This window comes from Vigna angularis, chromosome 9 (assembly GCF_016808095.1).
Source record: "Vigna angularis cultivar LongXiaoDou No.4 chromosome 9, ASM1680809v1, whole genome shotgun sequence".
Classification (NCBI taxonomy): Eukaryota; Viridiplantae; Streptophyta; class Magnoliopsida; order Fabales; family Fabaceae; genus Vigna; species Vigna angularis.
Window position 1 is genome coordinate 29,106,468 of NC_068978.1, and position 12,696 is coordinate 29,119,163.

The 12,696-nt window shown below is 31.0% G+C and overlaps 1 protein-coding gene across 1 annotated transcript; it reads right to left on the reverse strand.

Moving 5' to 3' along the window:
* Nucleotides 1-5,374: 5,374 nt before the first annotated feature.
* LOC108346765 (uncharacterized) lies at nt 5,375-6,880 on the reverse strand. The gene is made up of 3 exons (XM_052868168.1): nt 6,065-6,880; nt 5,776-5,919; nt 5,375-5,610 (listed from the first exon to the last, which is right to left on the reverse strand). Exons 1-3 carry the CDS (start codon nt 6,878-6,880, stop codon nt 5,383-5,385), a joined length of 1,188 nt encoding a protein of 395 aa, XP_052724128.1. The 3' UTR covers nt 5,375-5,382.
* Nucleotides 6,881-12,696: the final 5,816 nt, after the last annotated feature.

Genomic DNA, 12,696 nt, shown 5'->3' on the forward strand with positions numbered 1-12,696 from the left:
AATCCATTCAAAGCATCTCCCCTAAATCATATCCCTCAAATCACCTCAAAAGAACAAAGCTTTAAGGGTAAAATTTTTGTTGTTTGTTTGAGTGAATTTGGAGGTAATTGAGAGTGGATTTGGAAGTAAAGTTTCTGAGAATTAGTGTACGATTTGATTGATGTGATATATTTAAAAAATTTGCTTAATTGGTAGAAATTAAAGATTACCAAAATGCCCATAATTATTAAAGTAATATAAAATGAAATTTGTTAATGTTATATTTAATTGTAAAAATGTTTATAAAGAGTAAAAAATTTAAAATAATTATTAAAATAAATTTTTAAAAAGTAAAAAAATTATAATTTAGTAAAATGAATTTATTTTTAATAATAGTATGGAATGAGAGTCTGGTGTTAAAGATATGATGTCAACACTAACATTAAACTCTTCATTTTATTTCTAAAAAAATTACCAATCATTCTTAACATTAATTTTATTTTATTTTTACTAATAGAAGATATTATAAATTCATTTTTTTGCATTATGGAAAAAGTGGGAAGTAAAGTCTGTAAATTATTAGAGTAACATTGAGAAATGAGTGTGAAGAAACATGATTTGTGTAGTGCAGTAGCAGCAGAAGATAATAATAGATTCGGAAAGAAAGGATGAAGATGGTGTGTTGCCCTACCCTACCCCCATCCAACCAAACCATCCTCATAATTAGCTGCGTCACTATTTACAGTTTGTAACAGTAACAACTATGGTCACAGCAACCACAACTTCTTCATTATTTATTTATTTATTTATTCTCTTCCACAATCACTACGCTCTCTCACTCGCAAACTACAACCATGGAAGGGAAGAAGAAAACCACAAATGACCTTCTCTTCCTGTCTCTCGCCCTCGCCCTCTCTCTCTCAGCCGTCGTAACCCTCCCATCCCAACTCCAAACCTTACTCTCCACTTTCTCCCCTACCCACCCACCCTCTCATGGCTCGAAGCCGAAGCCCTTTCAAAACCCGACCCGGATGATGCTCTCTCCCTTAACCTGCACCACTTAGATGCACTCTCCTCCGATAAAACCCTGGAGCAACTCTTCCACAGTGAAGTACATAATGGAAGAGTTGAAATCATTCCATCATCAGAAGCCACCACCCACCCTGCTCCGAAGCGTGCTGGAACCGAATAAAGCAGCGCTTGGAACCGAATACACCCGTTGAACGAATGCCTGGAACCGAATACAAGCAAGCGGAATCGAATACAATACCCATTTTTCCTCTCACTCTGCAACGTATCCAAATACGCACACCCCATAACCGAATACACCTTCCACATCTCAACTTCTGGAACCGAATACGCAACCCTTCACGCTTTGCTTCTCCATCTTCAACGCCTCTTCCTGCTTTATGCAAATAGCTTCTGCATTAATATTTATTAACCATTCCTGGAATCGATTATCCAGTTACAGAATCGAATTGGTTGCATGTTCTCAGTTGGTATTATCATATGTGTTAAGGGTAAAAAAGTCATTTGTCTTCAATTCATCGCAAATCTTCTCAGAACAACGAGTGATACAAAAAAGAGGTATCCCACAAATCTCCTCAATTCCGTCGTCACAAATCCGCAAAAGTGAACAACACTGTGATTTGGATTCATTGCTCGCAAACTCGCATGAACAGTAAAATCTGTTCATGCGAACACAACATTAATGGGGATAAAGAGAAAGAACGAGGAGTGTTACTTCCTACACCTCACTCATCTCATCCTACACCTCCTATTTTACAATTTTGTCTTTCATTTATTAAATTTTAATTAAGTTTAATGATGATTTAACGATGTTCCAACGTCTAATAACCCCAAACCCCTTATTTTTATAAATCCTACATGCACCCCTTTTTCTATTCCATCACTTTCTGTACTTATGTGGTATTTTCTTCACTTTTTTTTGTTTCACTTATTTGAGCTTACCTTCTCAAAGTGATGATACATTGGTGGTGATTTTGATCAACTTTGGTGGTAGTTGTGCTGTGTGTGGTGTGATTCTTGGAGGAGAAAGGCGGTGAAAGAAATTCATGCATTCGAAAGGCATCGAGGTTAGTATATAATATGCCTATACACTCTTACCCGACATTACAATTGCGGTTAAAGATGTATCGGCGTTCAAATGCTGGTTATGCATTACCGCGCCTCGAAGTTCGGCAACCCTCAACCGAACTTTGAAGTGCGGTTGAGGGTGAGCGTGCCGCACTTTCATCTTCGCTTAATACTTTTATCATGTTTTTATGTTATTGTATTATGTTTGTTTAATACGTTATATGTTTATGTTGGTGATAGATTATGCTATTTTTTTATACTATGTTTGCTATATTATGTTTGGTTAATACTTGGAATACAAGCTCTGGAGATCGGGGCATGGCTCAGGAATCACCTCCTTGGAGAAACCAATTACATTAGAATAAAACCATGAAGTGGATAGTGCATAACTGAGAGAAAAAGTCATGTTTGAAAGACAGATCGTTGAGAATGGTGATTCAAATATTCTTGAAAAATTTCCAGCAACAATAATATTTACACCCATCACATTCTTGAAAGTAACGCTACCAACAATTGGAAGTGCACTTGTGTCAATGGAAATTGGAGTATCCTATCATGCTTATTCCCTGGTGACTATTTTCCAATTCTGCATAAGAAATGAAGATACTTTTCATACTACAAGTAATTAATATGCTTGGAGCTATGCCATTTGTTTAAAGGGATTCGACAATTGTACGAGAAGTAATGTTCTAAATTTGAAAGTTACTGCATTGTTGAAAGAAGAAAGATAAAAAATGAGGAAAAAAGAATCGCAATTCGAAATGCACTAATATTCAACCGATGTTGGAAGTGCGACAACCGACATTGGAATTATGATAAGGGTAAACATGAAAATTAAATAAAAATTAGAGGTACAGGACGAAATAGATGAAATGCAGGGAGAATCACTCAGAATCAAGAATGATATGAGCGTCACATGAAGATCATGACACATTTATGTAACCTTTGTCGGTTAATTTTCTTAAGTTTCAATATTTTAATTTAACCTCTTAACAAGTTTAAATATTTCTTATGATCTCCACACAATATCCTTTCATAACATATATGTTTTTTACCATATTTACTTAATTAGATAATTTTATAATTAATGAATAAAATATAATAGTCCTAATATATTTAATTATTTGTTTTATATACAAGTCACCCAAATTTTTAACACTAAGAGTTTGTATTTTATGCTTTCTTTATATCATTGTGCTCATATTTGTGTACTATTGTTCCTATTCCACTTTGATACGCAATTTTCAAACTTAATCCTATGAATATCTCTGTTTAGTAGTAAATATCCTTGAGATTTGTGATTTATTTTATAATTTTAAAAAGATAAGAAAATTTGAGTTTAAATACTAAATCAAGCAAAACATATTTAGACGGTCATCAAGAAAACTCTGTCCAAAACACACTTTCAACCAAAACCTTAATCTCCAATAAAAATATGTTGTGTCAATCACCTTTTAAATCCACCCATTATATCACCATTAACAAAAAAAAAAGTTGATTGAAAATAACAAGTCTTCTTTCATCTTATACATAACAAGTATGGCTAAACTCGAAAATCAAACCACCAGCAACAGTAGAAAAAGAGTAACATGTTTCATAAAATTATTGTCTAACATAAAAAAAAAGATATGCAATAATATTTTTGTAATTACAAGCAACTATTTTGCGTGAGATGTTTTAAGTTCGATGTTTTAGGATTCAAGGTAAATTTTAAAACATACATTACATAACGTCACCATCTGTCCTAAAATTTATAATTTATGTAAAACTATAGGAGATCATTATCTGTCATAAAATTTATAATTTATGTAAAACCTAGGACGTCATTATCTGTCATAAAATTTATAATTTATTTAAAACCATAGGACGTCATTATCTGTCATTATTTCATCTTTTACATTAGTATTGTAGTTGTTTTTTTTTCAATCATGATAGTGTATAAATATCTCTATTGGATTCTTATGTCTTTGATAACGTGTTATGAAGATGCTTAAATTTGATGAATATCAAAATTAATTCTTTTAATGTAAGTTAAATAAATAATTGTAATTATATTTTTATAATTGAAATTCAAAATATAGGACAGTAAACATTGTAAAACTACTTAATTATTTAAGTCACATAATTATTAAGTTATTCCTTTGTTTACAAAGTATTTTTAATAATTAATATATCCATGTTGTAAGAATATTCAAGAGTAGTTTCAAAACATAAAATAAATTTTAGAAGGTCTTGCGACATTTTAATTTTTTATATAAAATGAAATTATTCAATATCTTATATAAATCAATAACAATATTATTGTACACTAAAATTATTGTTAACAAAATAAAATGTATTTATTTAGACAAATGTAAAGAAAATATATTTAACTTGCATAATATAAAAGATGATGATTTATTCATTTTCAGTTTGTATTTATTTATTTTCTTCAGGTACATTTTGGTGCGATTTTAAATTCATTCTGTATAAGTTTTTTTATTGTTGTCAAAACTGACACTCGGTTCACAACATCTTTTAAATTATAAGTTAAATTAGTAGACTGTGTTTTCTTAATGTATTATTAGCATAACAATATTTATAAATGTCATACAATGCATCAACCAAACACTATAACACAAATAACACTATCATAAACTAAGTTGGTAAGTAAAACAATATTAATACACAAAGTAATAATTCGAAACTGATATTTGTGTATTACAATTAACTATCTTCCAAATATATGCAAAACATAATTTTAGCAATAATGCATTGAGATAATTAATTTCTTAAAAGACATAGAATTTAATAAAACATGAATATAAGAAGTGCACAAGATTTATTCTAAGTTTATCTATATGAAAAATCATCCTAGATATTTTGATTTTCATTTTACAAAAGTTAATTATATGGATATCGAGATGGGTGAAAAAAACAATAGCTTGAATAATACAAGAGAAAATTTATTCATTTCCAGTTTTGTATTTATTTCTTTTACTTCATCTTTACTTTTGGTGTGATGTGCAATTAACTCAACACAATCTTTTTGTTATTAATGGATTCAAATTCACACTTGGTTCACAAAAGTATTTATTTGAACTATAAGTATTTATTTTTATATAAGATCAATTATCATAAAAATATTATATATCATATAAGACAAGAATGAAAACATAACGCAATCGTAAATCAAGTAGTGGATTCAAATTAAAACAATGTCAGTACACTTAGTGACGATGGTATTGATGTGTTCCAATTATACTATAAATTATATAAGTCATTATAGAAAGATAAATAACTAGTTTCACATCAAATTTCCTTCAATTATTGGTTTGGTATTTGTTCTGCCAAGTAAATGTAAAAATGTCCCATAGCTCCAGTACGAAATTTGTTTTCATATATGGATTCCAATGTTAGAATTTCTCCATCTTCGATCTTGATGGAACCGGGTCTGGGATAACAAACTGACATTCCAACTAGGTATCCCTTTTCATTTCCTGCTTCTTTTCCAGTTCCGTATTTTGGATTTGAAGTGCATAAAACCCTTCCATCCTAAGTTAAGCATAATCATAAATATAGAGATGATTAGTTAATTTCTTATAAATATATATAAGTATAAAAAAAATTATTTATAATTAATATATGAATTACATAAAAATCTAATGTAAGTTTATCTACATGATAGCTTATATGGAAACAACAAATATCAAACATTACCTGTCCATATAAAGTAGTATTGACAACTCCAGTGTGCATATGAGCAGTGCCATATATAAGATAACCACCTTTTGTCATTGGAATGTCTGCTTTCTTAACATGAGGGAAGTCATTGTCATGATTTCTCGGAATCGTATACTCTGCCTATAACAAATTGAGGAATTTATTTTACTCACACGTCGACAAAAAAAGTAATTAATACCCTAATTGTTATGTTCGGAAAATAAATTAGATTCCAATGTTTGCTTATAATTTTTAAAGTATAATATGTATTGAATAAATCATCTACCTGACAATCATGAATTGGTGTAGAACCATTTGATCTTACACGATCAGTTGAATCAAGTATGTAGAACTTAAGAGGCACTTGGTGTTCATCCCAATCAACCCACCTTATTTTGTATCTTAGGGAAAGTTGTCTTGTTGGGCCACGAAAACCATTTCTTAATTTGCATTGTACGTTATCTTGACAACAAAAGAGTCCTCCTTTATAATTTTTAGACAACAATTGACCATCAATGCCCGTTGTGACATTGTAAAAGTCCTTTGGGAGATTCATAAGCTTGCACCTACACTCTGTACAACCTTTTCTATCATGTGTTCCACGTGTGTCAATAACCATGATGCTAAACAACCATTTTTCCTTAAACTCATGCTTTATTTGTGCAGGATTACCTAATTCAACTGTAAAAGGATCTGGAAGATTTGAATATGTTCCTCGTGACTCTCCTCCCAAGCCCCAATAATGTGGAAGCAAAAAACCTTGGCATGCACCATCGTTTCTTTCAAATTCGATACCATTGCTAAGGTCGTGAGATTGTTTAATGTACTCTGACATGGTAATGTTTTCAATATATTTTACAGCAAACCAATGATGAAGGTAAGTTTCATACAAAGGTACTGAATTACCATCTTCATCAACTACTTCAACATCAAAACTCTTGACCCCAATGTGACCCCTTGGAAAGTCAATATCTAATAATGTTTTCACCACAATTTTTCCTGGTCCCACTTCAAATTTTTCAGACAAAAAAGTAGCTGACTTTATATGATTTTCATTAGACTCTAAAACAGCAGAGTGGGTTGTGCAAGAAAGCAACATCATTATTGATAATAAAATCATAGCTACATTAGAGATAGTCCTCACAGTAACCTACATAGATATCGTTGTCATTAGCGATGAAAATATGCATATAGGATCATTCATTTGATAATCATGTAGATGATTTAAAATATAATGAAAACATGTGAATTAGATAAGATTGAAATCAAAAGGTGAATTAATAGAACATTGACGGTAAAAGGTGCATACCATTAAAGAAATAGATGATGTGCTGATCATGGTGATGATTTGTTATTTGATGAAGATGTATGATGGTTTAAATTTTGAAGCGAGTAAATTTATACTTATGTGAAATTAGTTACTAGTTTTATATATAGTGGATCACTATATAATGATATATTTGGCATAACTAATTTTAAATTGATGTTGGTTGTCAATTTTTCGTTGGATGAATAAGGTGTTTGGTAACGTGTTTAACCTAATTTAATATGTATTGATCTAGTTTTACACCTTACAAAACTATTTGGAAACTTTTGTAACTATTTATAGATGTGAAAACAACTTGGTCAACGGTTTGTTTAGGCAAACTTGACATGGTTTCATTTTTGTAGGTTTTTCTTTTTCTTAAATAATAGTAATTACCTATTTTAAAGTTTTGGCTTAAAATATGCTTAAAAGATAAAAAAAAAAGCAATCATATAAATTTAATAAAAAGAACCTTTTTCATGTTGAATACAGTGAAAAAGTATATGTAGGACTAATCATCATTGTATTGACTATACACATAGGATAGTCTATTTATAATAAAAGAAATTGTTGGGTCTATCAAGGAGGAGGTTCACCAGAGAGACACAAACACCAATGACATTTGAGCCTAACCATATAAGGGATTGACATCACTCTCTACCCAAAACCTTAAGGCAATGGATTAATGGGTCTTTCATCTTTATATAGTGCTATACTTTCTCATTTTTATCCAATGTGGGACTTAGACTCACACTTGGATTCCCAACAATCTCCCCCTCAAGGGTAAGTACCTTCCACACAGGTACACTCCCCTCCAAGCGGAAGCATTCCCAACCAAGTACAACCACGAGTAGCCCTTTCCAACCGCTTTTCATCTTAACGAGACTTGCTTACCTGAATACCCTTTGCTAGGAAGACTTTTGGTATAGGGATCATTATACTCGTCTAAGCCGGATACCAAGACAAACCATCAACTCTGATACCACTTTAGGGTCTATCAAGGAGGGGGGTTCACTGGAGAGACATAAGCACCAATGACATCTGAGCCCAACCATATAAGGGATTGACACCACTCTCTACCCAAAACGTTAAGGCAATGGGTTAATGGGTCTTTCATCTTTATATAGTGCTATACTTTCTCATTTCTATCCAATGTGAGACTTAGACTCACACTTGGGTTCCCAACGGAAATATGGGCTAAATCCAAAATATCAATAAGGAAAATTAACAAATTAATTAAAGATAAAACATAAATATAAGATAAAGCTAATATAAGTAACACTTCCCTCAAGCTACTGCATACAAATCATATATATCAAGCTTGTTACTAATATTATTAATAAAGACCTGGTGAAAATATATGTTTCTACACTCGAATGACACCAAATTGTTAATGATTTGCGAAGATGACATAAAATACGAAATATCAACCCATAAGACTCCCTTTGAGCAACAAATTTGGGAGGTTTCTCCATATAAATCTCTTCTTGCAAATCGTCGTCGAGGAATGCATTATTGACATCCATTGGATAAAGAGGTAATTGTTGAAGAGTCACCACAATTATAAATAAACTAATAAAAGTCATCTTTGCAACAAAAGAAGAAACATATATGGATGGGTCAAATACAATGGTTACCGAAGGGAGGTTAGAAGAGACAACAGCGAAAGAAGTCATTGATGAACGAGAGAGAGAAACTTTAAAAATTCAAGATTCTTCAATAAAGACACTTGAAAAAGGAAAAAGAGCAATCTCGACGCTCTGAATAGCTAGTTAAGAGATGTGACATGTAACCACGCACAATGAACCTGAAAGAGGAAAGAGAGTGACCTCGAAGCTTTGAAGCACTTTTTGAGAGGAGACAAGATGCGCTACCATGCACGACAGAAAAGAAGTAGATCAATAACTTCAAAAGAGGCTGAGAATGATTAAGAGGTCTGATGAAGGCGTCATTGATGGCATCGTGGTTGTTTGGACGAGATAATCAAAACCGTGTGATTGTTGGTCTAAATTGGAACTCCGATAGTGCAGCGGTAGACAACGGCGCTGCCAATTGTGGTAGACGGCTCCACCACTGCAACAGCGAGTAGTGGCAGAGGCAACAAAAAAAAATTCTCAAAAGAACATGACTCTATATACCATAATGGATATAGTGAAAAATTATATGTGGGATTAATCTCCTTTGTGTTCAATATACATATGTGATAATCTATTTATGATAGAAGAAATATAGATTAAACCCAAAATACAAATAAGGAATAATAACAAACTAATTAAAAATAAAAGTTAAAGATAAAATAAAGATAATATATCTAACAATTCAAATAAACTTATCAAGAAGAGACACAAAATTGAGTAAGTTTGATATTTTTTATTACTATTCATAGTATTTAATTAAGACAAACTAATATTTTTATATGATTTATAAATAATTTACCTACCTCTAAATTTATATAAGTTAAATATATTTTAAAATTATAATTTAAAACTTGATTGTTGAATTGTTGTCTCTTGAATCATAAACTATTAGAAATAAATATGTTTATAGTGCAACTATATTACCAAGAATATACTTAGCTTTCTTTAATCAAAATGAACAAGTAATACAACACACAACAATAGAATGAGTATTTTTTTATGTGCAAGTGATTGTGATATCACTTATATCAATTACTGAAAAATTCTAAATGAAAGATCCATGTTGTTCAATGTAATTTGACTAATAAAAAATAAAATAAAACAAAAAATTGTGTATGTACTATCACCAATTTATTGCAATAGTTTTATTTTTATAAAATACGAACATCCATAAATAATTATTGAAACTTACTTATTAAGAAAAAGTTATTATTCAAACAGAGAACATAAATTTTTGTAACTCGATCTTATCAAGACTACGTTGAATTTTAAACAATATCACTTGTATTCATTTGATGGTTTTGACTTTATTCACCACTTTGGATTTTTATAGGTATTAACATAAAAAAGAGTAATGATTACAGGAGTATTAAGCCAATAAGGGAAGTTGAATTGGCCATTTTAAAAGAAAAATATTTACTTCGAAAGTATCTAAATACCTTTTGTTAAATCAGATTGAGTAAGGACTTTACCAAAGCATCATTTCATAATCATACATTTTAACTGATTTAGTAACATTATCAACTTATTGAAATGTTGAGAATAAATTCACATAAAAATCACATCACAATCTGATGTCGAAATTGATCAATTTAACCAATCCAGATCAATTACTAATACAAATGCATTGTTTTATCAATTGATAATAGAAACAAGCAAAGATTATTATAAAAGATCAAGCAAATTTGTTTTGTTGATAACATCAACTTATAACAATGAAATGCAGAAAACTTAAACCAATATATAGGATTTTTGTAGTGGTTCACTCGGAGGGAACTACATTAAGTTAGTCAAGAAACTTAAGTTTGACTTTCCTCTGACTCAAAAGATTACAATATTCTTACAATTGAATTCTTGAAAAACAAACAAATAACACAAGTTTCTTGAATCACACAAGAAACACAAATGTACAATCTCTTGTAGACATAAACTCACATCAAAAACACCATGCAAACACAAGAAAAATCAAACCTCACAAGATTGACTCTACTTAGCCAACCAAATACATTTCTTCAATGCATTAATCAAGAGCAATCACAACTCCATAACCTTTTAATTGATTACAAATACTAACAACATTGACTTCTTTAGAGAGAACAATATTTTTATGATTTCCAAAGTGATTTTGTGTAACACCCCTTACGGAGTGCCACTAGAAAATAACAAAATCCAAAATTTTACGCCAGTTTTTTTCTTTTAAAATTAACATCGCGGAACTAAACCATCAAAAGTCTAAGCGTCTTACAACATAAGGTTAAAACCTTACAAATATCAAATTCATTATTCTGTTGTTTCCTTGAACTGTTTCGCAAAACAGGACGATTCGAGGAAAGGCTGACACTCGAACTTGGTTGCTCTCCAAAATCTCTTTTCCACTCTCCAAGCTTTAACCTAGGAGCCTTTTTGGACTTGGGAGGGTTTAAACTTGAGACCAAGTACACATACCCTCCCATGCACATTCACAACAACCACTAGACCAAGCTCCATCCGCTGATATAATAGCACAAACAATTATACTTAAATACTCTTTCAACTTTTTTTCGAAATTTACTATGGAACCAATATTAATTTAATTTTCTTCCCTTCCTTAAATATTCCTCAACATTGTTTTTCATCACAATTTATTATATAATACCACAAAATAAAATACTGAAGGTAAGAAATCATTTTATTTATACGGGTCTTACATTTTGCGCCCAAAATAAGTCTATGATATTTCCACAAAAAAAGACATGTTTTATACCTTGTAAACTAACATATTGATTTGATTGAAAATATACTTCTCAATCGGTTGATTTCACTTACTTAAGTGAAATAATTTGATTGATTATTTTTTCATTCGATTGAGCATGTTGTTCACATAACTAAGTATAAGTTATTTCACATGTTAAAACACATTTTTAACATATTAAATAACTACAAGACACACATGGCTTATATTGTAAGTCATATTTTTCTTCAAGTTTCATCAATCATCAAGCTTCAAGCTTTTTTTATACTAGCAAGTTCAAGTTTAACTTCAAGTTTCATTAAATCTTCATGCTTCAAGACTTTTTATACCAACAATCTTCCCCTAATTTGATAAAGCCAACATCCATTGTTACAACCTTTGCTATCATGCTTGTGAATTTGAAATAAAAATGACAAAGCCAACGATTACAAGATAACAAGCAAGACTTATATTTCAAGTTTGATTTGAAACACTCTCCCTACCATATAACACAGATTTATTTTAGTTCAACTAGCACGAATTTAGCTCAATTTTATAATACTGAAATAGAAAGACAGTTAATTTAAAACTAGCAAAAACAACAACGATGCATAAAAAACAACATGAAATGCAATGCATGCTCCTAATGGCTAAGCCAATCATAGAGAGGGCTTATATATAGTAATCTCTATAAAAGAAGTTAGTTAGCAACTCATGAACATGTGGATCTGGTAATCCAAGTACTTAGACAATGGCACTCGAATAGCATGACCAATCCATTTACAAACTTTACAAGTTGGTCATAATCTGACCAAGAGATTGGTCACGATCACCCCTCATAATCAAACTCTCAAGACTAGGTCGACTTATGTACCTACCAAATCCAATAGAAATACTAAAGACCATGACCCATTGAGGCTCATTAAGGCTCCTCATCTTGGAACAACCCAAAATATTTCTTAGGGGAATATTCACATATTCACTCAATCATAATTAATCTCGTCAGCTTGATATTATGGTTATTATTTACGGTAAGGTATCGCTTAAGGCAAGTATTATTTCAATGATATTATTTGATATCACAACATAGGTCGACGACCAATGTTAACCTTATAAATACAACTAGTATTCCTAACGAATACTCAATCACTCTAATAATCTCATACTCACTACTTTATTCTCATAAATCTTAAAACTCTCTACTGACTTGAGTGTTGAAAAGTCTTTTGTAGGTGGATCTTCCCTTTCAATCCAACATTTAGGAG